Here is a 27,526-nt window from a genome sequence, read left to right on the forward strand (position 1 = left end):
CCGCGTTTCCTTTTTGGCTTGCTCTTTTACCAAACGGCCACCTAATCCCCGCACCACAGAAAGAACACTGGCACTGAGCAGCCCCGGGGGATGCAGACGAGCAGGTCAATACCGTGTGACGGCACAACCAGCCGCGCTGCCCCCGCCATCCCGCCCAGCCCTTCCCGCTGCCCGGCACGCCAAGGCATGGCGCCCCTAACAAACATGGCCGCGCCAGCCCCGCCGCGGCACGTGCCAGGCCCCAAGATGGCGCCGGCCGCCGCTGCTGTGTCAGGGGCGGCTCCAAGATGGCGCCCTCCCGCCCCCGCTGCCAGCACCCAAGATGGCTCCATCCGCTTCACCGACGTGGCCCGCGTCTAGCGCGGCCGCGCCGGCGCCCCCAGGCGGTGTCTGCCCTCATCAAAGATGGCTGTGGGCAGCGCCGCTGGTCACTAGGCTCCTGCCGCTCGGTCCTCGCCGGACTTCGCGGCCGACATGGCGGCCGCTGAGCTGGAGTACGAGTCCGTTCTCTGCGTGAAGCCCGATGTCAACGTCTACCGCATCCCGCCGCGCACCTCCAACCGCGGGTACAGGTGAGGGAGCGTGCGGCGCCCGCGGTCGCCCCGGCGGGTCCCGGCTTGCCTCGGGCCCTGCTCGCAGGGCAGCCGGGGGCTGAGCTGTGCCATGCCCGTGGCCCGGCCTCGTCCCTTGGGTGTCCTGTGGCCGCGAGCGGGTCCGGCCATCGCCTGAGCCCCCTCCTGCCGAGCTCCGGAGGAGCCGCCGGCTGGAATTGCCTCTTGTGGCAGGTGGTCAGCCCCTGAAGGTAGGGGAGCCTCCGCTCCGCGCTGTGGGGGAGCAGGGGCTGCTCTGTTCATCAGGGGCAGGAGGCGAGGGGCAGCGTGGTGTTCCCGGCAGAGTTCACGGCTGCTCCCGGTTTGCTGGGATCCCTGGGATGGGACTGATGTGCTATAACGGCACGTTGGATTTGGCCTGGTGGCTCTAGCAGTGGTTGGGAGGAAAACAGGAGGAATTCGGGGTGATTTTTAATAAGAGGCTGCAGAACCAGCGGTTAGAAATGCCTTCTCTGGTCAGCCAGAAGAAGCAGAGTGTGACTTCGTAAGATGTGCCCACAGGCCTGCTGGAGGAGCGGGTTTGTGAACTCCCTGAACCTGACAGGCTGTAGGCGGATGTTGTGCCTGGCCAAGGATGTTTGTTTCCAGTTATAAAATCCGGTAGATTTTACAGCACCAAGGCTGCCAGAGTTCAGGAAGCGTTTGGACAATGCTCTCAAGCACATGGTGTCATTTTTGGGGTGTCCTGTGCAGAGCCAGGAGCTGGATTCAGTGATCCTTGTAGGTTCAGAATATTCTGTGATGCTGTAGTGCTGTAGTTGGGTTTTTTCTCACTTTCCTTTCTCACTTTCCTTTTTTTTTTTTTCCCTTCACAAGAGCCTGTGGCAGAGTGTGATGGGTCAGTCAAAATGTCTGTGTGTGTATTTTGCCTGGTGTAAGTCAGCTGCCTTTAGGCTATGAAGTACTCAGTGTTATTTTACAACCACAGGGTAGAATAATGGAGTGTCTTTTCAGCATGTTATGAATTAATTTTTGGGGTCTTCCCAATGCTCAAAAGTCGCTTTTGTGGATTTCCTGCTCAAGCGAGTTTCTGTGCTTCTGTCTCCCCTTTTTTGCAAACTTATAAGGGTGAGGAATTGATGCTCTCTGGACTGTGTCTCTTTCCCTTTGCCCAGAGATGCCAGTCAGAGTCATGTGTCAGCTGGCAGCAGCAAGAGAGGAGCTGAGACCCCATGTCTTTTTGGGGGAGGGAAGTGGCATGAGGCAGCTGCAGGGCTTGAGGGTTTGGGGGCAGAGACTTCTGCTGAGGTGGCTGGGCAGAACTGGGGAGGTTGACTGTGGTCAGTGTTCAGCTGCTCTTCCTTTCAGGGCGTCTGACTGGAAACTGGACCATCCAGACTGGACAGGGCGGCTTCGTGTCACCTCCAAAGGCAAAACCGCTTACATAAAACTGGAGGATAAGGTTTCAGGTAAGGGAAAAGCTGTGCCCTCCAAGGCTGTGACTATGATTGTTGCCCCTAAGCCTGCCCAGAGCTGTGCATGGCAGCCCTGGCCACACTTTAGGAAGGGGTTACTTTTCTTAACACCTGATTCTTTGTCTGCAGGAGAACTTTTTGCCCAGGCTCCTATAGATCAATACCCTGGCATTGCAGTGGAGACTGTGGCAGATTCCAGCCGCTACTTTGTCATTCGAATTCAGGATGGGACCGGTGAGTTGGGGGCCAATGTAAGTGCCAAGTGCTAGGGGTGGAGGAGACCCAGATGGAGCTGGGAGTGTGCCAGGAGGATGAAAATGGTGTTGGGAATGCTGAAAAGGCCAGGTGGTGTTCCTGAAGGGGTCTGAGGACAGGGTAAGCAGAGGAAGTTCTCTACATTGCACAGAGCCCAGGGGCTGGGCTGGGATGGAACATTTGGTTTCCAAGCACGCCCCGTGGGAAGAAGGGTGCATCCTGAAGGCTGGTGACAATGAACTGCTGTGAGCTGCTGGCATCCATCTGCAGGTGTGGCAGAGAGAGGTAGCACAGAGTGGTTTAGGACAAGCAGAGGGATTTGTGGCCCAGTTGCAGGGTACCTCCAGTGACTCCTCCTGTCTCCTTGCTAGGACGAAGTGCTTTTATAGGCATTGGCTTCACAGATCGGGGTGATGCTTTTGACTTCAACGTCTCTTTGCAGGATCACTTCAAGTGAGTTTTGCTTTTCTGGAATGCTGTTTTTCCTCTGGCCTGTAGAACATGGTGGGTGGTGATGCATGTTCATTTAGCACAGGTTTCCTTGGGGTGGCCCTGAAGCCCTGCTCTGGCAAGGGACACTTGTGTGTGCTGCGGGCGGTCATGCAAGCTGAGAGCCCCTGCAGGTCAGATCTGTAAGTCTTAAGCTTAGGTCCTGTGATGCTCCAGGTGCAATGTTAAACAGCTTCATGGGTTTGTGGTGGTCCCAGCTTTGTGCTGTGTGACACCAGGAGTAGGGAGGTAGCTGGTTTGACAAGGCAAAGTAGTTTGGTGGGATGGAGAGAGAAACCACACATTTTTCTAAAACACTGTTCCTTTTTGCTCCAGGGTCTCATGTTTTACTCTCTTCTTTTTAGGTGGGTGAAGCAGGAGACTGAAATCTCCAAGGAGTCCCAGGAAGCTGACACACGTCCCAAATTAGACTTAGGGTTTAAGGAAGGGCAGACCATCAAACTAAACATTGGGGTAAGCAGACCATTTAACCCTGCTTCTTTGTCTGGATGTGCCAATGGAGACTCTTCTTTACACTTCTTTTTTTTTTTTTTTTAATGCAGAACATGACATCAAAGAAAGGAGGAGCAGCCAAGCCCCGTGTGTCTGGATCAGGGGGCCTAAGCCTGCTGCCACCCCCACCGGGAGGCAAAATTGCAGTTCCTCCCATACCTCCCCCTTCCTCCACAGCCATTGCCAACCATGTCACACCACCACCTGTGCAGAAATCCAGTAATGCAAGCAGTGCAGGTAAACCTTAGCACTGAGCCAGCAGTTTGTAACACAGCAGCAGGTGCTGCTTCAGTAAACTGTGTTCAACCTAGTGCCAGCAGTGCCCTCTGGGACATGGTGTGTCCCAAGGATTTTAGTCTCTTTGGCAGCTCCAACGTCCCCAGTGCAAGAAGGATGTGGACCTGTTATACTGGGTCCAGAGGAAGGCCATGGGAATGGTCAGAAGGCTGGACCAACTCTTCTGTGAAGAAAGACTGAGAGAGTTGGGGTTGCTTAGCCTGGAGAGGACAAGGCTCTGGGGAGATGTTTCACTATGTAAAGAGAGCTTGTAAGAAAGATGAAGAAAGACTTCTTACCAGGGCTTGTAGTGACAGGGCAAAGGGTAGAGGCTTAAACTGAAAGAGGGTAGATTTAGATTGGATATAAAGAAGAAATTTTTACCATGAGAGTGGTGAAGCCCTGGAACAGGTTGCCCAGAGAAGGAATGGATACCCCTTCATTAGAAGTGTTCAAGACCAGATTGAATGGGACTTTGAGTAACCTGATTTAGTGCAAGATGTCCCCGCTCATGTCATGGCAGTGGGACTAGATTAGATGATCTTTGGAGGTCCCTTCCAATTTATATCATCCTGTGATAGTGTAACAAAGAGGTTGCTGAAGTCTTCTGGAGGCTGTGTTAGAAGTGTAACCCTGCAGAGGTGTCTGGATAGCTGATGATCCCTTTGTCAAGGCAGAGACTTCAGCAGTGCTGTCCACGGGTTTGAGTGAGAGTATAACATTAACTTCTGAGTAGGGCTCATGTGGTCCCAGTGTGTGGTTAGCACTGTTAAGGTGGTGCCTGTTTGGCAGCTGTTGTGATTGCTGAGCTTGGGTTGAGTCTGAGCCTTATGTCTGCTGGGAGAGGTAATAAGGGACAGATGTGTCAGGTGGTGTGCTGAGTGGAGACTGAATAGTTCCTGAAGACAATGTACCCTTGCTGGAGGTACAGTGTCAGCTGGAGCTGTGCACATTCAGCAAAAGGAGATGCTGTTATAACAAGCCCCTCAAAAAGTCTGACTTCTGCAGGGAAAGCTGGAGTCCCTTCAAAGTTTTTCTGCCCTGCATCCAGGAGTTTGTTTGAGGTGACAGTTGAAATGCCTGTAGGATTTTCTGCATGAGCTGATGTATTTTTTTTCTCATTCTCTCTCTCTCTTGCCTTAGATATTCTTTTAGATTTAGATGCTCCTGCAGCTGCATCCAAGGCACCAGTATCTGCTACCACAGACCTCTGGGGAGACTTCAGCACTGCATCCAGGTAAACTGTGATGAATGGAACACAAGAAGGGTAGTGTCCTGATGGGTGTGGGAAGAACCAGAAGTTAAGAAGTCTTACTGCATCTGCTCATTTGATTTTCCTTTTTTTGTTTCAGTGCTGTTCCCAATCAGGCTCCTCAGCAGTCCAACTGGGTCCAGTTCTGAATGATCAAAGCAGTGGAATGGGACAAATTGATGACCTAGAGGCACCAAATGGGATCAGAGAGGGCACAAACCTCTCTAGTCTTCAATCAAATTGGGACAATCCTTCATTTTTAGATCAGATCTTCACTTAAACTTAGTATTTTTGATCCCACTGAACCTAAAGAGAACATACAGACTCCTCCCAAGATGGGCAAGGAGAAGAGAGGTAGCCTTATCCCTCTATCTACTTGCCATTACATGGTACATCCTAGCTCTTTTTTCCTGTCTTTCCATACAGGGAAAGCAAGAATCCTGAAGAAAGTGGGTACAGGAGGAGGCTGGGTAGGTGCCTCTGGGTTCCTTGTCCTTCAAATTTTCTCTGGCTAGGCTGTTGCTTCTTGTGGCTGCTTTCAGTAGTGACTGCAGCCCCTGCAGCTTGTGGTGCTGAGGACAGCTGCATTTGGCTACACTTGCTAAATGGAACCTCTGAGGAGATAGGTCTTTTCTCAACACAAAACCCTCTTGGATTAATGACATCTGTGGTGAGGAGTGACTCTCCCCATGCACACACCACTCTTCCATCTTTGGTGCAATTCTTGGTAGTGCTGCATGTCCTTGTGCTCCTGTGGGAGGAGTCATGCAGGTCCTTGAGTAGGCTGCTGCTGTTGCGCTGTAGTTCCAGGTGGGCACCCTATCTCCTTGAGGCTCCTGGTTTGGATTGCAGCTTCACTGGAGGAACTTCTCTCATTTTAACTCCTTTCTCCCCTGGCAAAGGCCTCACTGTCACTGAGATGTTTTAACTGGAAATAGCTTTAAGGGGAAAAAAAAAAAAGCCTGTTTTTACAATTTGGTAGTTACTTGCACTAGATGACAACCAGGTGATTCCCACCACTCAGCATTTCATGTTCCTGCATCACTATCCTGAGCCCTGGCCTTGTGTTGTGACTTGGCACTGTGTTTCAACTATTACATATCTACAATAAGAATTATGGTGGGACAGTAGATTATTCTCTGATGAAGGGACAGTCTCCTTCCCCTTTTTAACTCACTCATTTGAGCAAGAAATGTATAGTAGGCTCAGTCCTGAGATCTGTGAGAGCAAAATTCTCCCACCTCTGTTCCTTATTATGACTTTTCTTCTGAGTCCAGAAGAAAAGGGATGTGAGCTCGTTATTGGAACTTATATTTTTATTTTTAATGTGTCCAAGCCCCCTCTATTTCCTGTGTGGTTAAGGGAGTTAGAAAGAGGTAAAAAGCCATGACTTCCTACTTTTTTCTTTGGGAGAGTTTCCTGAGGCAGTGTGGACACTACTTCAGCAGCTGTGGATGTGATCTGGGCTGTAAGTCTGTTGATGACTGTGGGCAAACTCCCAGGGCAGGCTGGAAACGTCACACTGCTGAATCGCTACCCTTCATGCTGGCACAGAAGCCAAAACACTAGCTGGGAAGTTGGTCTCAGTAACTCTTGGCTGTACCCAGTTCCTGGAACACTAGGGCATTGGTGCTTTGCTGGAAGGCTTCTTCCTGTTTTGAACACTCAACACAGCAACACTTTTGTGTCTCTAGCACACCTTCACAAGGAAATGTTTCCCTTTGGGCAAAAAATTTATGGTGAGGCTTTAAAAGAGTAGCTTTGCACCTTGTATTGGCAAAGGTCTTTTGTCATTTTTGTCTGGCTACAGTGAGGGCATTTTGGAGACAGTTCCACTTAAACCATCCCTTTGGGAAGCAACATTCTTGAAATAGCTCTAAAGCTGCTGCAGTTCCACTTGTGGAAGTGGGGACCAAACTGCTCTTGGATGTATTTTAAGTAGTCATTTAACCCTGATTCCCTGGTTCTCTTGGTGTTTCCCCCTGCCAGCCCTCCCCTGCCTTCATAGTCACTCCTGCAGTCTCACTGTACTTCAGCTCCTTGCCTCCTGAACTTGTAGATGGCAGTAGTCTACAAGCAACATCACAGACTCCTGGGTTGGCATTTTGTTTTCTTTGTCTTCTTTGCTCACATCCTTGTGAGGTCCTGTCATTTCAACTATGTATCAATTCCCCAACCAAGGAAGTTGGTGGCACCAATTAACAACTAACTAGGAGCCTCTTCTGTATTGTCTTAGTATCCTGGAGATAATATATTATGTATTTGAAAAGCTGAAGAAGCAAAAATTAAAGATATATGTATATAAAGCATAAGATGTACTGGTGCAAATGGTAATTAAACAAGTAATACTGGGGTAAAAAATGTCATGAGTCTTCTAAGTTGTCAAATTGTTTTTCCGTTGGAAGCTTCTAGGTTGAAGGTCTTCATGTCTCCAGCAAGATCCTCACAGCCTACTTACCCTTCTGCATATCTGTTGTGGCCTGCAGACTGAACAAGAGCAACTTCAGGAGTGATGGGTTCAGGCTCTGTCTGGGCAAAGAGGTAGGAGTGTGGAAAAAGGACACAAAAATGACACAGCTGTTCCACATAAGGCAAAAAACCTCACACAATATCAAACACAAATCAACAACGTGGAAAAAGGCCTGAGTGTAGGTTCCTGTGGGACTTGGTAAGAGTGTGGATAAAGCATGCAAGTGAGAAGACTTAGCTGCCCTGATATTTAGCATCTCAGACATTAAAGGCTTCTACAGCCTGCAGATATTTTCAGCAATTATTTCTGTGCTGGTAGATGGGAAACAGCCTGTGCATACTAGAGATGGTCAAGGTGAGCCAAGTGGGCCCTTTGTTAGGGGCAGCAAGGACAGGCTGGCTGGAAAGAGAGGAAGCAGGAAGATGGGTCACAGCAGGGCAGGCAGGGGCAGTGGCCTCACCAGCAGAGGAGCAGTTCTGAAGTACCTGAGCACAAAGATCAGAGCAGGTCAGAATGAGGATTTAGATAGCAGGGGACATGGCCAGGCATGGCTGTGCTAGCTCAGGCAGGGTGCAAGGGTCCACTTAGCTGATAGATAAGGCCTATGTTGCTGAGGTTTCTCAAAGCCAAACACCTCTATTACTTAAGCTGGACCTGAGTCCAGCCAATCCCCCAGGAGGTGAATATGTTCAGGGCCCTGACATTGTTCTATCAAGCCTGCTTGCAGCCATCTTGCACAGCATGCTTGCTCCACGTTCCTCTGCCAGACAGCAAAGCTGTGTATATGGTTGTGTTGGAAGTACACAGCCTGGGTAAAGATAAGAAATCTTAACCTATGAAGTCAGCTGTTTGAATTGTCAAGCATTCTAGTATCTGTAGTGGCTGGGGAAAAAAAAGACATTTTTTCATCTCTAGGACCAAAGCTTTTACCTTATTTTCATAAATAGGATGGGTATGTTGTATAGGTCCTGGCAGGGACAAGATGTAGCATTTTACCCATAAGCTATGGTAGAGCTTCTCAGACCTTTCAGTAGGTACTTGCAGCAGAAAGAGTTGAGGAGCCTAAAAGGGTCTTTCTCCAGAGCAGGAGAATTTTCAGATGAAGTTCACCTAAGGGAAGTGCTGGGATATATTCCTGTTTGTGCATAAAGAAGCACAGAAGACTGGGAAACATTTCATGGAGGAGAGCTTAGTCATGTGTGGAGATCTTCCCAGGCCCCATGCCTTTCCTCACAGCTAGAATGCACAGCTTGCTGAGTCCTGTGCAAGTTTTCCCTTTCTTCCAATTGGGAGACAGACTGTAGCACATAGAAAGAATCAGGAAACAAGTGTCAAAGGGAAGATCCCAGTTTTGTCTTGTTTTTGGTTGTCAATACTTCTGTGGGAGCTGTAGTTGAGGTGGGATGTGCGTAATTTCCCTGCTCCTTCTCCCATTAATTATCTTCTGTGTTCTGTGACTTTGTGTCTCAGAGCCATGCAGCAACTGTTCTTACCACAGCCACACAGACACAAACCTGCCAGATTTCACAAAGCCTTGATGCTGTGTTTGGACTCCTGAAGAAATGGAGAGGAAGGGCTGTACATTGGAGGAAATCAAACAAAAACCAAACAGGAAACCAAAACCCCCAAAGTCTTCCTGAGCTTTGATAATGAGGTAAAAGGATCTGAATCTGAACTCATCCTCTAAATCAGCATAAACCTACAAGGTTCTAGGAGGAAGAACAACGGACTGTTAATGTATATAAGCAGAGCACTGTGGCCCATTACAATGTGGTTAACACACATTGTAATGCCTCCAGGTCTAGGTAGTCTGATGAGTGCTCATTACATTATGTGAACAATAGACTCTCACTCTAGAGACTGTTACTGGTCTTTTTCTTCCAAGGCAATAGTTCTGTCCATGCTAATAGTCAGGGAAAGCACATTGCAGGATGACAGCTTAATTTTGCCATATGCCATTTCCTATAGCTGTATGTCCCCATCCAGAGCTGGGGCTATGATGGACATTCCTTGAGGCTGAGCAGAGGAAGATCAGCCAGCAACAGCTGGGTTGTGTAGTGACTCCTGACCAGAGCTATGATTTCCAGTCACTGCTGGGATCCTGGGGTGCACTTCTTGCATCACTTGTGTTTGGGGCAGGCCAGGCAGGTAACTTGCAATGAATGGCCTGCTGTCCCTTTTCTTTCCCAAGCATTGTAGGATGGCAGCTCCTGCATGTTGAGGTAGAGGCAGCTTTCAAGCCCTGAAGCAGTTTGGAGAGACATTCCCTAAAGGAGGGAGCCGCCTGTAACTTGCAGCCTTTGTGTGGAGCTCTGTGTGTTCGGCACGTACAGAGGTGTGGCGCTCCCTGCCCTCCCGAGCCTGGCTGGGCAGGTGCCAGCCGCGAGCAGGCGCCGAGTTCAGTCTCAGCCGTGGCCGTGTGCTGCCATCTGCTGCCGGATCCCTTTCTTGAGGGCTTTCCCACAATCCCTGGGCTCCATCTCCAGGGGCTGGCTGGGCTCTCAGCCGTCGAGAGGATGGCAGGTGGGATGCAAGCAGACATCACCTGAGACCTGGCTAGCACTGCTGGAGTGCTCTCTGAAAAGAAATGGCAGCTGGTGATTTGTAGTTTGATGGATTAGCAGTGATGGGCTGCTGCTTCCAAATGTAGCCGTGTCCTGCTATTCTACTGCCCTCTGTGCTTCAGTGCCCTCCTGCACAAACATGGTAATGTAGGGCTTGGAGCTGAGCTGTGCCAGGGCAGGCATACATCCCCTCTTGTGGTCAGTGTGCATACAGGTATGGATGTCTGTTGTCTTTGAAAAAACTAGGAGAAGTTCCATTCCTTTGGGCCTAACTTTAAAGGGGTGGCTAAGCACTTGTTCATGAGCCCCTGTTTATGGTGTTAAGCAAACCGTTCAAAGATGTGTGAGATGCTCTGCTGGTAGTGCTACACAAATCATCATTTTGATTAGCTGTCAGGGACAAGGAGCTGGATTCAAGTGAGAGGGAAGTGATAGGAGAGCATTTTCTTTGGAGAATATATGCTAAGTGGGTCAGCTGTATGTCTGGCCCAGAGTTAGGGGCTGCTGTCACCAGTACCTAAACCTGAAGTCCATACCATGGGTACATGTACAAAGTGTGCTTGAAAATCATTCTTTTTTTGGTAGAAAAGCAGGAAAAGCCCTTAAGTGATACATCCCATACAGAAACAGGGTTACTGTAGGCAGATAACTTGTCCTGGGTACCCTGGTCTAGCTCCAAAAGTAGTCCTGATTTGAGCAAGGTTTGAACAAGATACCTCCAGTCTGAAGTATTTCCTAGCACAACTTCTGTGCTCAGCTTGCTGTAGTGGGACCCATGCTGGGCCAGCAATGTGGTGAGATGTCTAACATGGGGGGTTGCTCAGTGAAGAGAAGCATGAGATCTGACAGTGATCCTTCACCTCAGAGACTCTGTGAAGACCAGGATGGTGTGCTGAGCCTGTCCTGTCCAGTCTTAAAATGCTAAATAGGCAAATAACTGTGATCTGGAGGCAGAGTCAAAGACACATTGAGGAGCACTTTGCCCTCTTTGTCAGTTCCAGCCAGCAGGGAGTCAGCAGCAGGGGCCCTTTGGCCTCTGGATCAGTGCCAGCTCTGTGCTGGAGGCTGGCACCCTAGAGTGCCATTTGGCTGCCCTTTGCTTCCCTGTGCTGACTTCAGTGTCCTGGCATGTTAAGTGTGTGACACAGGCACCTGGAGTGTGTGCTCTTCAAAAAACAAAAATTGTCTTTCCCCCTCTGACGGTGTTGGCATCTGTGTCATGAGGAGGTTCCTGCATATGGTTGAACCCTAAAGCTTGGGGCCTTCCTGCCTGGCATTAAAACTTTCCCATCATGTTTCATTGATGAGGTGCCAAGGAGTGTTTGGTTGAGCTGACTGTACTCCCTGGATTTAGTTCAGTTTTCTATGGCTGTTACCAGATGGCTTTTGCTTTGTCCCATCCTGACTGGACATCTGGAGGCAGGTGATGTCCCATCACCCCGCTGCTGGCCATCACAAGTTGGGCTGGGAGGCTGCAAATGGCCTGCAGGGCCACTTTGGCTACAGGGTAAGGGGCAGCACAGGCCACTTGCAATCTTCCTGGTAAATCCACCCTTGAGGATAGGAGGGGGTGAGGGAGTTCTGCAGGGCCAGGGAGGTTTGTGCTGCTATTCCAGTAGCACCTGCTGGGACAGCCTAACCAGTACAGCTCACCCCAGAACCTCCCTATCGAGAATGTTTTTTACTGCCTTCCACTTACATGCATGCAGAGGATGTGGAGGGAAACAGTTTAAGTTCCAATAAGAGTGACCCTAAGGTGGAACTCATAGCATGAGTCTGGGTGAACTTATGTGACAGCTCCATACTTGCTTGGTGACTGTGGTTGTTTTCCATTTTTTTGCTTTTCTTTCCAGTCCCCCCATTCCCCCTTCAAGAGAGGGAGATCACATGCATTCACCTCACTGGGCAGAGAGTAGCCAAACAGAATTCAAGGCTGTGGAGATCTGTGCAATCCTTAGAACTGGAAATGAAGCATGAAGAATTGCTTCTGTGGAGAGGTGTTATGTGACCACAACTTGTGCGTGTGAATTCCACATGCCCACTCTAAGAAGATAAACTTCACAGCCCCACCTCTGAAAACAGGCCACTGGGGTCTGAGCAGGACTTGGATCTGGCCCAGGCTTGAAGTCAAATATGATGCTGTGGCAAGCAATTGCAGTATCTGGTTCTGATCTCCAACATAGCCTTGAGACTTATGACTCCAATCCAAAAGAGGAAGGAGACAAAAGTGCAATGTTCCAGTAATGGCATAAAACAAAGCTCTGAGGTAATTTCATCTGAATGTGCCCTCTGTTGGCTTTGATTTGGTAATCCGTTAATTTGGGGAAAATAAATAAATAAAACATATTTTTGCTCTTCTGAAGAAAATCCTCTGTTAATGCTACATGTAAAGAGGCAGATTGGGGCTTCTTGTCTCTTTGAAGATTCTCTGGATCATGTTCTTCCTTCTCTTATTCCTTCCCTTACACCTGAGGGATTTTGGTAACCTGTCATCATGCTAGAGTGGGCACATGACTTTCCCTTCATAGTTCGCACTGAGTTTGAGCTCCCTCAGCTCAGGTAACTTTGGGACATGATCTCTTCTGCTTGAAATCCTCAGCACTTACTAAAATTTGGCAGAGATATGGCCAGGGGAGAAATGTACAAGCTGTTTTGGGGAGGAACATTTCTTTTTATCACTCCTACTTTTGTTCCCCTGTGTTGTGCATGGTACTGTAACCATAGCATTGTCTTTCTGCCGGCTCAGGCCTGCCTGTGGTGAGGTGCTGCCACCTGCCAGAAACTTGTGTGGTTTTACAGTGCTACTTCTGTTTCATCCATCCCACTTATTGCTCTCACTCCCCTTTCCCACTGTCCATTCAGTACTTCCCTTTTTCCTCTTCATCCCTGGATGCTCAAATGTCTTTTTCCTGTGCTTTCACAGCTCCATAGAAGCCATTTTTTTCCTTGGTCTCTTAGCAACCTGTATGGAACCCTGGTTCACCTTCTATGATTAGAGGGTTTGACTGGAGGTCTCTTCTCCCTGCAGCTCTGGCCTGTGTCAGCCTTGGCTGAGAAGGGCTTAGGGTGCCTTTCTCTCAGATCCCAGGAGGCTGCTGTGCTCCCACACTGTCCCCTGGAGCAGTATGAACTGCAGCATCCTACCCCTCCCCTCCCTCCCTAACCAGTTCCATGCAGCAGGGTACACAATGGGATCACCTGTTGCTAGACTCTCTCTAACCACTCAAATCCCTCAGGAGCTCTCAAGGAGCTCTGGCTGCCTGAATTCCTTTGATTTGTTATTTGACATCCCTTATTTTACTGCTCAGTGTCAGGCCTTGGGTCCTCATTCTCCGTGTTCCAATGCATTTTTATGCTCTTCCCTTGGCTGCTCTGCTCCATAGCCTTAATCCCTGAAAAGGAGCAAGGTGATGTGGAGAGGGAGGACCAAGAAAGTGGCATATATTCACTTCTGGTGCTCTTCTCACCCAGGTGCAGGGATATAAAGCATGGATTTGGTTTAGGCTTTTATCTAAGTGAATTGGAAGTCTGTGCTAGCTACAGGTGCCATAAGAGTAGGTGATGCCAAGACTGTAGGCAAAGACCCACAACAGGCAGGATTTCTTTACAAGAGTTATATTGACTCTCCTCAAAGTCCATCACACTTACACACATGTCTATCCATTAATTCTTTTGTTATATTAACCTGACCAATGGAGATGTCAAACCTTTAACTTCCTAAATCTCCCTGAGACTTCTCCCCTTCTCCTTCTTTGATATGTTCCCTCCCAGTCTGAGATTTGCTGATAAAAAGATAGTTTAAGGCAAAAGGTGACCCCTGATATTAGCAACTGTTTCACCTTTGAATTTCCTGAGAATCCCTGGGACCATCTTGCCCAGGCCTGCTAATTGCATGCATTTTGTACAATCAATATTTTATTTTGGACAGATCCTTTGATTTAGTCCTCCACAAACCAGGGTTCTTGTGTGTGAATTTCACCAATTTATTCCATTGTGACAAATAATTATTTTAGCTTTGTTTTGATGTGCTTGTTCTCTCTGACTGCTTATTTTATATCCTGCTCTTCACCTGCTCTCAAGGCAGTATATCAAATATAAAGGGTTTGAGGAAGTTCTGACACTTTTGCTTTGTTATGGTTTTGTACTTACTGGAGGTCACACTCATTTAAATTTTCCTCATTTAGCTGCAAGGTCAGCTTGTTGAAAAATGCATATTGATAATCCCTTTGGGAAATCATTTTAGTCATGTCACTTCATTTTGCCTTTTGTCAAATCTTCTAAAGAGGGTCTAGGTATTTGGGTGGCCAATGTGATGTCCCTGTGAAACCTCCATGTCACTTGTGATGACTCACAGCCTTCAGCTCAATTCTCTCAGCTGCCCCTCTGTGTTCAAACTGCCTTGTAAGAAGTGTGTCACTTCCCTGCAGCTTCCTCCACAGCTGTGGCCAATTAAAAAATGGGATTTCTTTTGGAAGGTGTGGGGTCACAGCTTTAGGATTCCGGTCCTACTCTTTGCCTATAAATTTGAATTTAACTCCTCAGGTTCAGCTGGATTTTCAAAAGAAGTGTAAGGCATGTGCAATGGGACATGTGAGCAGTTTCCTCTGCTCACATGGACCTGTTGCTAAATTGGGTGATGCTGCCTGTGGGGCGAAAGGCTTGCAGGTACCACCTCATTCAAACTTCACTGACAGGCTGGGGAGAAAGAGCATTAGTGCCTCTGCTGCCTTCTCTTTGGGTCAGGGACAAAGGGTGGCCATGGAGCTTGCAGAGCAACCCGGAGCTGGAGCATGAGTGAGGAGGGAAAGTAGAACTGTGAGAATCCCAAAAAGGAGCTGGGGCTTGTGAGGCATGTGGGGGCTGAGAGCACGGGGGGCACTTGGCAGTGTGGGGTAGGGCTGAGCTGAAAGATCTGTGGGGAAACAGAGGTATTGTGGGAGGACAAGGGAGTGAGCAGAGCACAGGAAGAGGGGGAATGGAATTACTGAGGAAGAGCAGTGAGAATGCAAGGAAGCAAAGCATGAGTTTGGGGGGGTTTTAAGCAAGATTTTTTAAAAAATATTTTTTCAGCACCACAACTAACTGCAGGGTCCAGTTGTTTCTATCTCCCACTCATTTACATGCCAGCAGTGTATATGAAATTCCAAGGACAAAGTTTTCAGGAATATCATGTGATAGTTGTTACACCTTGGCTCAGTACTACATCCTGTGGAAGTATGATTCAGGGTTGAATTTTGATAACAAGCAACAACTCTGATGGCTGGCAAAGAAGAATTGAGCTGTCTACTGGTGTTTAAGTGCACTCTAATGTAATCTAATAAAAAGAGCAGCTGGAGCCTGAATTTGCATTTGAAATGCTTCGGCTGTGTTTGGAGATGTGTTTCAGTGGAAGAAGTGCATGAAGCTGCTCTGTAACTTCCTTCTCTGTCTGCTGATTGTGTTTCCTGTTTCTTCACAGTGGAAATCTTGAAACCCTGCAGGGAAGTAAGCCTTTTTCCCATGAGACTGAGTCTGCTGAGGCTTGGTTGGGTGGGGACAGGGGCAAGTATGCAGAAGATTGCTCTGAATTCTCAAAAGAATTTTGAGGGCTTAATTAGATTTCAGCAGAGACTTAGGAAGGCTTAATTCCAGTGAGAGGGCCAAGACTGAAGACAAAGGATGGTGCTGGAAGGATGTTGGAAAGGGAAGCAGGCAGGATGCTTGCTTGAGGGACCAGGTTTCTCTCCTGTAGCTGTTCTTATTCTTGTGTGAAAGTCACCCTCTTTGCACACAATACCTAAAAGAGAAGTAAAGTTAGCTCAGGACACACAAGACACAAAAAGGATCCTTGGTAAAGACATCCAGTTACTGCCTCACTCTCCTTAGGGGCAGTTCTCCCTAAACTGTGTTCAGATTCCCTTTACCTTCTGCCACATTGTTCTTGTCTGTTGTCTGGTGCATGTTCTTTCTTCTATTGCCCTATCTCAGCTCCAACTCTGCTCTGGTTATGCTCTGTGCTCTCTGGATATCCTGCGAGCATCTCATTCTGCTCTGCCTTAAGGCTAGCCAAACTAACCAGCTTCTTCCTTCTGGTTGTTTTGGAGACCTTGTTGTGGCTTTTTTCAGGCTTTTACAGGGGGCTTGTAGGAAAGATGGAGAGAAACCTTTTAATGGAACTGGTAGTGGTAGGATAAGGGGTCATAGGTTTAAACTGAAAAAGCCAGATCTAGATAAGATAAAAGGAAGAAATTCTTTACAATGAGGGTGCTGAGATGCTGAAACATCCCCAGAGAAGCTGCAGATTCCCCTTAATTGAAAATGTTTAGGGCCAGGTTGGAAGGGGCTTTGAGCAGCCTGATGTAGTGAAAGATGTCCTTGCCCATGGCAGTGGGCTGCAGAGGATAGTCTTTGAAGGTCCCTTACAACACAGAACTTAGTCCTATCTGCTGACTGAACCCTCCTCACCCTGCCTGACTTATTGGCATCTGTTCCCAGAAGTCTTTCTGATTTAGAATGTATCTCAGCAGCCATTTTCCCTGTCTCCTTTCAAGATCTGCTCCAGCTTTAAATCAGACTAAGCACTGACATTTTGCTCAAGATAGTATCAGAGGTTTTTACCAGAAAGCAGATAAGGGAGATAAATGACAGTGTTGGAAAAGTGGCAGAAAAATGTAAACCATCCCTTTTCAGCCTCTGAAATGGACCCTGAAGCAGGCACTGCTCTGAACTTCCACAGGCTGTGAATCAGGTTTTAATAGAAAAGTTTTTGTGTGTACTCTTCCCAATAATCTCTCAGACCATCAACATATGTTTTTTAAAATTCCACTTTGCTTGTTCTCCTCTCTGACTCCATCTGATCCTTCTGTTTCTTCATGGATATATCAACATTCTGATTATTTTTATTGCTCTAAGGCTGCAACTCCCCAGTCTCACTTCTACAGGAACACTTCTTTGTCTGAGATTTCTTCTAGTGCTAACTTCCAGCTGGGGCTGACTTTGAAGAGTGAGACATAGCTGTGACATTTGATGTAGCAAATTCAGCTTAACCGCAAGGGGCAAATAGGGCAGAATGCATTTTGTTCTGGACTGCAGGTTAAACTGGGCTAGGACCTGTGATAGCTGCAAATGTGAGAGCAATGTTAGAATTACAAAGAAACACTTGAAAATATGGGGAGATAGTTAAGTAAGAAAGTTAAAAAGAGGAAAAAAACCTATAAATGTCTTGAAAAGGAAGCCAATCAGCTGAGAATCTGATATGGGGAAGGAGTGCAACTTCCTTTTCAGTTGTTAGGTTCTCATTTTTCTTTTATGTCTCAAAATCTTCCATGGTGCGAGGGGTGATTTCCTGGGCTAAGAAACTGAAGATCTCTTTGGAGCATTTCTGAGCTCCCAGGAATTCTTGGGTTATCACCAGTGCTTCCAGTGTTCAGCACAGCCTTCTTTAATGGGTAGAGGGTGATTGAATGTATGGGAAAGGCTCAGTAACCTATTCCTGTCACCCTCTGGAAAGAAGGAGCTAAAAGACCCACCTTTTACGTGGCAAAACTAAGGACAGGGTCAAACTGTGATTAAATGGCATCAGAAATCACCTATGCTGAGGTGAAGTTCAAAAATGAATCGCCAGCTCCAGTGGTCAAAGGTAAGGAATTAATGGATTATTTGGGAGAAAGGGAGCTGGAGGGAGCAGGGTGAAGAAGAGGGAATGAAGATTTTTCCTTCTGTGACTTTGGTTCCTACCTGATCTTGATGAATTGGTGAGAAAAAAAGAGCTAAATGATCAGGAGACTGGAGGAGTTTTGAAATAAGAGTCTTGAGGAACATCTCCAAGAGGAAAGGCAAATGGGAGTTGCAACATGAACAAAAATGACTACCGGGAGCACAAACAGTAGGTTTCAAATGAGCATTCATTAAGGAACCTGTTTGTGCTCCCTCAGTACCCTACATGTTATGTAGTCTTGAAAGAGTCAAATTTGGACCGTGCTGAGTACCAACAGTAGAGGCTGTGGTTTATTACAAACAATCTGATCTGTCACAAAGGTGGAGGGGCTCCCAAAGCAGCAAATAAGCCCAAGTCCTGGCTGCTCTTGCCTCTGAGTGAGACTACATTGCTGCTTGTGGAGAGGGTAGGAGAATCAACATGCCTGCTTATAGCAGAGCAGTCAGTTGTACTCTGCAGCGTCATGAGAAGTGGTACTGGCTGCAGAAACAGAGCCCCATTGTCCATGGCTGATTGAGAAATGCTCCTTGAAGAAGAGAGACCCAAAATTAAACACTCTGAAATATACAGAATAAGAATTTTTTAAGATCTGGAGGGAGATCCAAATCTGTTATCAATGTCTCCCACTCCTGAAAAACATTTAACATACCAAACAAACAAATTTGTTTCCCATTAAAAATTACAGTGGTAAAATTGTTCTTTTACTAGACTTCATGCAAATTTAAGGCATATTCTGGTTAATATGTACTCTGTAGTCATTATTCCACAAGTAGAAACCCATAGAGATGCTCTGTGTAAGGCTTACTGCTTCTGCCTGACATGCAGGACCCTACACACCACCAGGTTCCAGGACAAGAAATGTATGTGTGCATAAATCAATGAAGAATATTTTTAAAAAATTAAATAAATAATTACTGCTGCCTAAGGATATATAATCGCTTGCCTATTTACAGCTTTATCTCAGTTTTACAATCCCAAACAGAGCAGGCATCAGCTCCAGGTTATTCCTCGCTTGCTCTGAGGCATGAGTCATGGAAATAAATAGTGTACATAGTCCTGTCTGTCTTAAAAGCTCACTGTTTTCAGTGCACCAAGATTAGTTGGTTCTGGATGTAGTTAGCATTTCCACTGTGGTGAGGTGGGGGTGGTGGAAGTTCCCCATTGTGTTCCAAATTATTATTCCGAAGACATCAAGTCTGTTGTGTTGTGATCATGCTGGACATGTTACAGAGCACAGACCAGCTGTGGAAAGCATTTTGCAGGGAGTTCAACCTCCCGAGTGTGCACAATATTACTGCACTTCACTCGTGTTGCTGAGGTGCACAGCATGCAGTGCTCCCTGTGCCACCTGGGTGTGAGTGTGGGATGCTCAGGTCTGACTGGGCACAGGTTTAACAATGTCTGGATGTGCTGCATATCAAAAAGATCAGTTGGACTGGTTAGAGCTATTTCTGAAGTAAGTGCTTTGACTCCAGATCTTCAGGGGGCTCCTTGTTTTCACTAAGGCAAAAGAAAGAAAAACGTTATTAGAAAAACATTATTTGACCAGGGAAACCTGGACCTTGTCTGTCCACATATTTTCTCTCCAGATAATGAAAAATGATGCCTTTTCCCCTGCTGTAGCAGTCTCTCCCAAGCCTTTGGGAAGTAGTCAGAAGGCATCCACAAAGAGCAGGTTTCTTACAGTCTTGCTTACTAGGCATGTCTGGCAGGCACACTTGGCTGCTGACAGACCTGGGAGCTTCATGCTGAACGATGAATGAAGGCTCTCTAAATCTTCTCTTTAACAATGGTCTCTCCCAAAGCTTCTTTACTCCTGTCCTGCAGTGAGTGCTGCTGTCTCTTTCCCCTCCTATTTGCCCTGGCTTGTGTACCTGCCACAAGCTAGAACAATGCCCTAACGCGTGTTTGCTTCTCCTTCCCTGTGACCCACTCTCCTGCCTGCTCCCAAACCTCCTCAGCACTGGCAATATCCCTCTAGATAAAAGTGAGGTCCTGGCAAATCTTAATCTGAGTACTTTACTCAGGTTGCTGGGCACAGCCCTCTGTTCTCCCTAAATATCCAGCCTAGCACAACCTAGTTTTATCACAGCAAATCTTTGAATCCTGACTTGGAAAGCAGGGATGGAAGGAAAAATATATCTTTCAATCTTCCAATGATGATATGCCATCATAGCCTTGCACATTTTTTGTCTCCCATCCTCTCTCAGATTACACCAATCTTCTGCACAGGAAGTTCAAAAAGCTAATGGAACTGAAGGAGGCAGAAAAAGTTTTCTGGGAAGAAGTCAACATGAACTCTTCCCTAATGTCATAAGTATCACAGTTTGAGCAATGTTGCATTTAGCAGCTTTGGACTCAATCTAGAAAGACATTGTTTCACTGTAGTTTTTGAGGCCCTGTGAAGGGCTCATCCCCAAACACCAACAATTATCATTGTTGGCTCACTGGCTGGGCTGGGAACACACTCACTGAATGGGACTTTTCTCCAGAATCCACAGACATTCCCTGCTCTGTCCCAGTCTGTCATTCTCCCAAATCTTGTAACTTCCACGTCAGAAATTATTTTTTTTCTTTTGAGGAGCTCTCCCTTGAGTAGTACATCCTTGGTATGTGGACTGTGGACTGATATACCCATAGTTGACTAAAGTGTTTTGTTTGGTGTGTTTCTATCACTTTTAGGACCTCCTGAGACAAAGAAGCCTGAGCAACATCCCCAGAAGTACCCACTCTGGCTGCCATGGTTGATCTCACTGCTGCTTCTCTTGGTGTGCATTGCCCTTGTTGTTGTCCTCCTTGGTGAGTATGTGCAAGCAGATTACAAGGGAGAAGTCTGGGGGGAGTGCTGGGAGAAAAGTAGAGAAACCATGCTTCGTGGTTGTCTGGGCTTTGTGTAAGGTCTCAAGTTTTCCTGCCCTGACTTTGTATATGTCTGCATACATCCTCCAAATCTTCAACTGTTTACCCCAAGGCCTCATCAGTATGCCCAGATCGCACATTCCAATCTTGCTTGGCCTTTTTGGAACTGTGGAACAATTTCTCTACCTTCATTCCCCATAAAAAGAACTCAGTTACATTTGACAGATGGGAAAAAGTGGAGGCAGAAGCACAAGTGGCTATACAGGCAGCTAAATCTGCACTTAAGCTCTCTAAGGTACTTAGATATGCTTTGTGTCCTAGTGGAAAAAATGGCTTCTCACAGCCCTGGCATCTCCAGGATTAACTGCATAGTGCAGTTAATTAACTCTCACAACTTTTAAGGGTCGATTGCAGAATAGTTCATTAGAGGTTATTCCTGGACATGCTGTTTGTAAAGATTGTCATCACTGTTTCATTCTCACTTTCTATTAAAGATAATTCATGGCATGCTTGCACAAGTTCTTAATAACCACGATGGATTCTGGAAGAGGCATCTTATTATGATAAATCACTGCCTTTCCTTGTGCTGCCCTCAGCATCTGAGTCCCAGACGTTTGTATTGCTTTGTTCCCAAATGTATAACCTTTCAGGGTACTCAGCCAGAAGGTTGGGGAGTTTTAGCCTGGGATGTTAGCATCTGATACCTTCTGATACACATGGAAGGTTTAATCTTTTAGTGAAATTTTATTTACCCAAGTTAATGAATGCTACACAGGATTTTGGTTTAGCATAGTGATACAGCATTTAAATGGAAAACCAGTAAAAAATTGCACGTAGCAGAGTGGCCACTGCAATGCACAGGTGGATCACAATACCAACATGATTTTAATTGCTGGTCATACAAGCATGGAATCATAGAATCATTAATGTTGGAAAAGACAGCTCAGGTCAACCGCTAACCAACCACTGCCAAGCCCACCACTAATCAATGTCTCCAAGGGCCACATCTACTTGTCTTTTGAGCACTAGCGGGAATGGTGACTCCAACACTTCTTTGGGCAGCCTGTTCCAATGCTTGGCCACCTTCAGTGAAGAAGCTTTTACTAATATCCTATCTAAATCTTTCCTGGCACAACTTCAGACCATTTCCTCTTGTCCTGTTGGTTGTTACCTGGGAGAAGAGGCTGACCCTCACCTGGCTACAAACTCCTTTCAGGGAGTTGTTGAGAGCAATAAGGTCACCTGTGAACATCCTTTTCTTCAGGATAAACACCACCAGCTCCTTTAGCTGCTCCTCATAGGACTTGTGCTTCAGACTCATCCTGAGCTCCAGTGCTCTTCTCTGGAGATGCTCCAACACTTGAATATATTTCTTGTTATGAGGGGCCCAAACAGGACATAGTTCTGCAGTATGCTCCACGTTAAGACATTGAATGGCCCCAAATGCCAAATCAAAATAGGGGAGTTAAAGCCAGCTCAGGCCCATTGCTTTCTTCAGGTGTGTTTCTGTTAGTCATTCAGTTTCTTATGCCATTTTGGACTAAGGTATCCACTCGTCCTGTGCTGGTTTGGCTAACTGAGGAAGACGCTGTCCTCTTTTTGATCTCTGAGGAAATGAATACTTCCACAGCCGCTAATTCCCACAACTGAACTAAACTACAAGCCAAATTTCTTCTCAACCTTTATATTTGTGAAGGGATAAGGTCACATTTATTGGCCATGGGGGTGCTCAGCCAGGCATTGCCCTTGCCCATCTCCTCGGAGCCTTCCTCCATTACAGCAATTCACTCATCAGCCACAGGAGCCACAAGGATTCTTCTGCTCATCAGTGAAAATAGTTCTAAATTAAAGGATCAATGAAAATAGGCATCTGGACTGTTGAGCACACCCTGATCAGCTCCTAATCCATACTCCTGATGAGTGTCTGAGTTCCTAGGAAGTCCTTGGAACTGTGGCCTGTCACCAAGAGTGCATTATTCCCCACAAAGTGGAGCTAGTAAGTCCTAGGGGTTTGTGCTGCACCCTGGTTTCAGCAGCTCCAGCTGTAAGTGATTCCCTTCACCTGCACTGTGTGTTGCTGATGGAGCAGGCCCAGCTGAGGGTGACTCCCCCAGGTGCCTGTTGCTGTGTAGCTGAGGAAGAGACCGAGGGTGACAAGGAGAGGCTGCTTTGTAGGCTGGCAGCTGGGCTGTGGCTGTGTGCATGCACAGGGGCTGTGGCTGGGAGGGCTCCCTCCTGCCGCGTGTGTGGCCTGTGCCCAGCGGGATGAGCCTCCAGGGGTCCCTCTGCCGTCTGACTTGGCAGACACCGGGCTCTTTCTGGCTGGGAAGGCAGCTGTGCCACTGGTGTGGGCCAGGAGAGGTGACAGCTGGGACCATGCTTGCTGGGGAAATGGTGGGAGGAGAGTCCAGGGGCCAGAGATGCTGTGTGAGGAGCTGGGAGCAAGGGCTAATCCTGCTGCCTTTGCTGTCCCTTTGCAGTGGTTCCCTTCTGCCACAGCAGTGACCAGCCCTCAGCCCTGCAGCAGCAGTTCTCAGAGTGGGAGTGCGACTCAGCGGTGCCACAAGGCACAGGTCAGTTCTCCCAATGTCCCCTCCTCCTTGGGAGAAGGGCCTCAAGGGGGCTGTGCCAGGGCAGCTCAAGCCACATCTCCAACAGAACTGTGGACAGCCCTGAGATCCCCTTACAAGGATTACCCTGGCTTTGGCTACACAAAGCTCACTGGTCATACCCCAAAGCAATGGGAAGGAATGTCTGTACTGTCCCTGGTTATTCAAGCACTTTCTGTCAGGAAAAGTCACTGAGCAGGACATGAGCACTGTCCCTGCAAAACCTGGATCTCTGCAATCACCATCTCTTGTTAGTAGCCTGCACCTCTCTGTCCTCTCCCTGCACAGACCGAGGCTGGATGTGCTGCCCAAAGGGCTGGAGAAGGTTTCAAGGAAGCTGCTATTTCCTGTCCCCTGACACGATGTCATGTGCTGAGAGTGCACAGAACTGCACTGGGATGGGCTCCCAGCTGGTGGTGATCACCAGCAAGGCAGAGCAGGTAAGTGCACAGGGCTGAGAGAGGCACCCAGCAGGCAGAGCCACAGTGCTGGGCCCTGGAGGGGACTCAGAGCCCCTCCTTGTCCTGCAGGGGAGGGGGAAGGTCCTGTCTGCATCTCTGCAGCACCAGCCCCCTCTGCCACCAGCCCCACATCATGGGGATTCCTGATGCCTCTCCTGGTGCTCGGTCCTACTCCTCTCATGGACATTGCACTCCCTCTCTGATTGCCAGGAATTCCTCTCCAAGAAGATAAAGCAATCTAAAGAACCTAAACCAGACAATTTCTACATCGGACTGTTTGCAGAGCAGGAGGGCCAGTGGCAGTGGGTGGACAAGACTCCATACAATGCGACAGCAGCGTGAGTATCTCTGCAGGAAGAGTGTTTGGTGTGACTCCTGGTAGGGAAAGAAAGTAGGAGAGATGTGAGAGCTTCATGTGGTGCATAAAAGGGAGTTGTCACCCCACTGCCTTGTCAGAGATCAAGGATACAGCAGGAGAGGGCTGTGCAGGACACCAGGTTCACATGGCCCCATCTGTGCTGGGCATTTGTTGTAGTGCGTTCTTATATTTTGTAATACTTTAAAGTAGTTTGTTTTGTATCCCCATGTTTTTCCCAAATGGACTGTACCCCCCCCCCTCCTTTTCCCTCTACTTGTGTTATCCCTTTCCCGGGATAAGATCTCCAAAACCCCCACCCTGGCTCTCTGCCAGTCACCTCGACATCCCAGCCCCCTACCTAGAAGTTTCAGTCCAAGTTGTCGAGTGATTAGCCAGGGGCCAAGGGTCAACCCCCCAAGTCCTGCCCCATATGCTGTTTTGTATGTCTGTCCCCCCAGCACCCATCCCCCAGAGATACCTATTGGTCAGTAGGATTTTATCTATGTTAGTTTCCTCCCCCCTTTAAATGTGAGCCCCGAACATCCCCCAGTGCTCTCGGCAGGAACCCCCTGAGGTATAGGAGCTCGCTCGGGACTCCTTAATAAAACCTTGGAATACCCCCTGCTGGGAGACGGCCCCTTTCCTCTTCCACCGACGTCTCGGTCGTCTCTGCTGCAGCAAAGGCAACCAGCCTGAGTGCCCTCAGCACCCTCGGGGCACAGAGAGTGTCTCCCTGCAGTCGGCCGTGGTGGGGCCACCCCCCCCACTCTCTGCCGACCCGGGTAAGGCCCAGGGACTTGAGAGGCTTGCAGAGAGACTGGGACAGGCATTGATTCTGAATTAACTACCTGTGACATGGAAATCAATCATGTAGGCATAGAAATAACTTCCAACTTGCTGGCAGCAAGAGTCCTTCAAAACCCTGGTGATCAGCCTGGCCTGACCTCCATTCACTGCACTTATGTGAATAAAATGGTCTGTGCTGGAATGCAGGGAAAGAGATGGGGCACAGGGAGAGAGCACCAGCACGGTCCTTGCTGTGCCTTCTTCTGCAGAACAAACTTGCCCTGGAGCCCAGCACGGGCCTCTGCAGGGAGTGAGGTGCATGGGGTGAGTGGTGGTGATCAGTTGCCCTCAGCAGGATGGAGCACAGCCCTGTTGTGCTGGAAGGCTGTAGGAAGGAGGCAGGTTTCCATGTGCCACTGGTGCCAGTGGGATATGGAGTGGGAGGAAGGGCACTGCTTCAGTCCATGAATCAGCATTGGCAATTTCTGTCTCTCGCCTTCAAGTCTTGCATCCCACTGGGGCCTTTTCCTGCAGTGCTTTACAGTGAGCACTGGGGAGTAACAAGCCTGTCTGTGTCCCAGGTTCTGGCGAAATGGAGAACCAAGTCCAGGCGATGATGAGAACTGCACTGTAATCCATGTGCCTGAAAAGGCCCTCAACAACTGGAATGACGTCATACCAACTACGAAGCATCATCGAATTTGTGAAGCTGCAGCAGTAATTGTGTGATGGAAATGCCCCTGACCTGAGTAAAGCTGGGAGCTCAGCAGGGAGCTGGGAACAGCTCTGGCTGTGCTGGGAAGGGTGGGGAGCTCTGACACATCTTCACTGGGGGCGGTGGGACCACGTGTGTGGAAGTGAAATGAGCTTTGTCCAGCATCCCCAGTGCATGTGGTGGTTCAGGGAACACAGGGAGGCTCAGGCTCACTGGAGCAGCTCCTGTGTTCTTGTGTCCTCTTCTCTCTGAGTGGGTCCAGCAGCCTCTGGCTAAAAAGAGATGGACTTCTCCAGGAGGAAGGCACAGGAATGGAAGGCAGATATCCTGAGATTCAATGTCCTCTGTCTCCTTGAGCTCAGCTCATTGCTATTTGTTGAGTCACACACAAAATGTCTTCTAGCTGTACTGGTTTTGCTGAACAAATTCTGAAATCTTAGACAAGAGACAGAATACAGTATCAGGCCAATGAAGAAATTCTCTGTACACTGTGTCTGTATCTCTTTTTCTCCTCCATATCTAAGCTGGAGAGGTACTAGGTCCTAGAATCACGGAATGGTTTGAGTTGTATGGAAACTTTAAGGATCAAGTTTTCAACCTCTGGGCCAGGGGCAGGGACCCCTTCCACTACAGCAGTCTGCTCAAAGTCCCATTGTCATGGTTTGATGCTGGCACAATGCCAGTGCCCCCATGAAAATACATTCTCCCTGGTTTCTGCTGTGAGATGTGACCAGGAATAAGCAAAGCAGGCCCCCACTTCGAAATAAAGAAAAGAAAACTTTATTAACTAAACTACAGCTCTAAGTAAAAAGAAACACACAGGGAAAATGAACTTTCCCAAAACATTTCCTCCTCCCCTCACCAAATTTCCAATACATCCATCCCCAAATCACCAACTCTCAGTCCATCACCACCCTTCAGACAATCAATTCGCAGTTCATCAAGAGGAGAGGAGTCCTTCTTGTGCCATAGGCTTCCCCTGGAAACACCGTTGAAACCTCGTGTGTTTCTGTGTCACTGCCCGGGGAACATCTGCCATCGTGAGCGCTTCCTTCCATGTCTGCAATAGCTCCACGTGTCTCTCTGGGCTGTTATGGGTCCAATCTGGCTAGCTCGCACCCTAGCCCACACGGCCTTGCATGGACAGAAAGTAAGAGACGAGAAGCGCTCTTCTCCATGTGGGGATGAGTCCTGGTTATTGGCTTGGGATGGGACACTCTGGTTCCAGCAACCACCCAGGTAGAAAAGAGGCTGTACCACACCTGCAGTGGAGTTTTATGCCCGAGGGGATGGGGGCGGGGAAGGAGGACTGCGGCCAATGGGATACCACTGGGGAGGGGTGAGGGGAGGGGTACCCATGGGAAAGACCACCAGGTGTAGTGCATGGGAGTGCATGGGGGAGACGCCATGTGATAAGAGAGCGGGAACAATCTACATGACATACCATACTCAGTACAACCTTCCCATCACCCAGTGCAAAACAACTACTAAATAAACTATTTAGTGCAATACAACACATGCCCAGTGCTCTCACCACTGCACATGGACCACAGCTGCTTCTAGGGTTGTCCTTTTAAGGATGCTTTGTCCCTTACCAAAAAGAGCACAGTCTCACCTTCGGGACACCTGTCCCCCCCAGATTTCACCCCCTGGGGCTGAGGGGTCTCAACACTGAAGCCTCTTGGCTCTGAGCCATTGCCTCCCCCTGGATGCAGTCTCTGTGTCACAGGAAACATGGCTCTGTCCATGGCTATTACAAGAAAAGTCCAGCTAAGGCCACTCCATCATCTCTTCCCACCTAAGATTCTTCTCTACTCTTCCAGCATCTTTCACTTGCCCAGAGCTTCACACTTGCACATTTCCTTCTTCCATTTCATCTCTATGTCTCTTCTAGGAAAGGTTAATGTTCTGCAAAGTTTTCATTGTCCAAAAAAGGGTTAAAAGCTCGGGCTCTGCCCGCCCGAATCTCGAATCTCCCACAGCGGCCGGACACCTTCTCGCTGCACACCTCCCCTCCCCCCGCCTCTTCTCCTTCTCGGCTGCGCTGCCGGCACATGTTAGCAAGTTTCAAGGTAACACGGTCACAAGCACAGGCTGTACTGTCTCTCTCTCCTGCGGGGAGGCTGCCCGGTGCCTCCTGGTGCTTCTCCCACCCTTCCACCCTGGGGGCCTCTTCACCTCCCTTCTCTGTCCAAGG

The 27,526-nt window shown here is 48.2% G+C and overlaps 2 protein-coding genes across 3 annotated transcripts; both read left to right on the top strand.

Annotated features, from left to right (window-relative positions):
* The first annotated feature begins 373 nt into the window (after positions 1-373).
* NECAP1 (NECAP endocytosis associated 1) lies at positions 374-7,177 on the top strand. Its single transcript, XM_054652114.2, has 8 exons — positions 374-572; positions 1,920-2,020; positions 2,156-2,260; positions 2,653-2,734; positions 3,136-3,244; positions 3,334-3,520; positions 4,703-4,796; positions 4,912-7,177. The coding sequence occupies exons 1-8, from the start codon at positions 475-477 to the stop codon at positions 4,958-4,960; spliced, it is 825 nt and encodes a 274-aa protein (XP_054508089.1). The 5' UTR covers positions 374-474; the 3' UTR covers positions 4,961-7,177.
* Positions 7,178-14,743: 7,566 nt separating this feature from the next.
* Positions 14,744-25,815, top strand: LOC129132727 (C-type lectin domain family 4 member A-like). 2 transcript variants are annotated; one of them, XM_054652138.2, is made up of 6 exons: positions 15,318-17,463; positions 20,224-20,340; positions 22,881-22,973; positions 23,298-23,449; positions 23,681-23,808; positions 25,196-25,815. In XM_054652138.2, exons 1-6 carry the CDS (start codon positions 17,397-17,399, stop codon positions 25,341-25,343), a joined length of 705 nt encoding a protein of 234 aa, XP_054508113.2. In that variant the 5' UTR covers positions 15,318-17,396; the 3' UTR covers positions 25,344-25,815. The 2 variants fall into 2 exon arrangements, with proteins under 2 accessions (XP_054508120.2, XP_054508113.2); XM_054652145.2 differs by lacking the exon at positions 22,881-22,973 and having other exon boundaries at positions 14,744-17,463.
* The last annotated feature ends 1,711 nt before the right edge of the window (positions 25,816-27,526 follow it).

This window comes from Agelaius phoeniceus, chromosome 2 (genome assembly GCF_051311805.1).
Source record: "Agelaius phoeniceus isolate bAgePho1 chromosome 2, bAgePho1.hap1, whole genome shotgun sequence".
In the NCBI taxonomy this organism is placed as follows: domain Eukaryota; kingdom Metazoa; phylum Chordata; class Aves; order Passeriformes; family Icteridae; genus Agelaius; species Agelaius phoeniceus.

Coding starts and splice junctions, on each gene's coding strand:
- NECAP1 (XM_054652114.2), top strand. CDS start 475: ATGGCGGCCGCTGAGCTGGAGTACGAGTCCGTTCTCTGCGTGAAGCCC. Junction 2,021..2,155: donor ACTGGAGGATAAGGTTTCAG/GTAAGGGAAAAG, acceptor CTTTGTCTGCAG/GAGAACTTTTTGCCCAGGCT. Junction 3,245..3,333: donor CCATCAAACTAAACATTGGG/GTAAGCAGACCA, acceptor TTTTTAATGCAG/AACATGACATCAAAGAAAGG.
- LOC129132727 (XM_054652138.2), top strand. CDS start 17,397: ATGGCATCAGAAATCACCTATGCTGAGGTGAAGTTCAAAAATGAATCG. Junction 17,464..20,223: donor GCCAGCTCCAGTGGTCAAAG/GTAAGGAATTAA, acceptor TATCACTTTTAG/GACCTCCTGAGACAAAGAAG. Junction 20,341..22,880: donor CCTTGTTGTTGTCCTCCTTG/GTGAGTATGTGC, acceptor GTCCCTTTGCAG/TGGTTCCCTTCTGCCACAGC.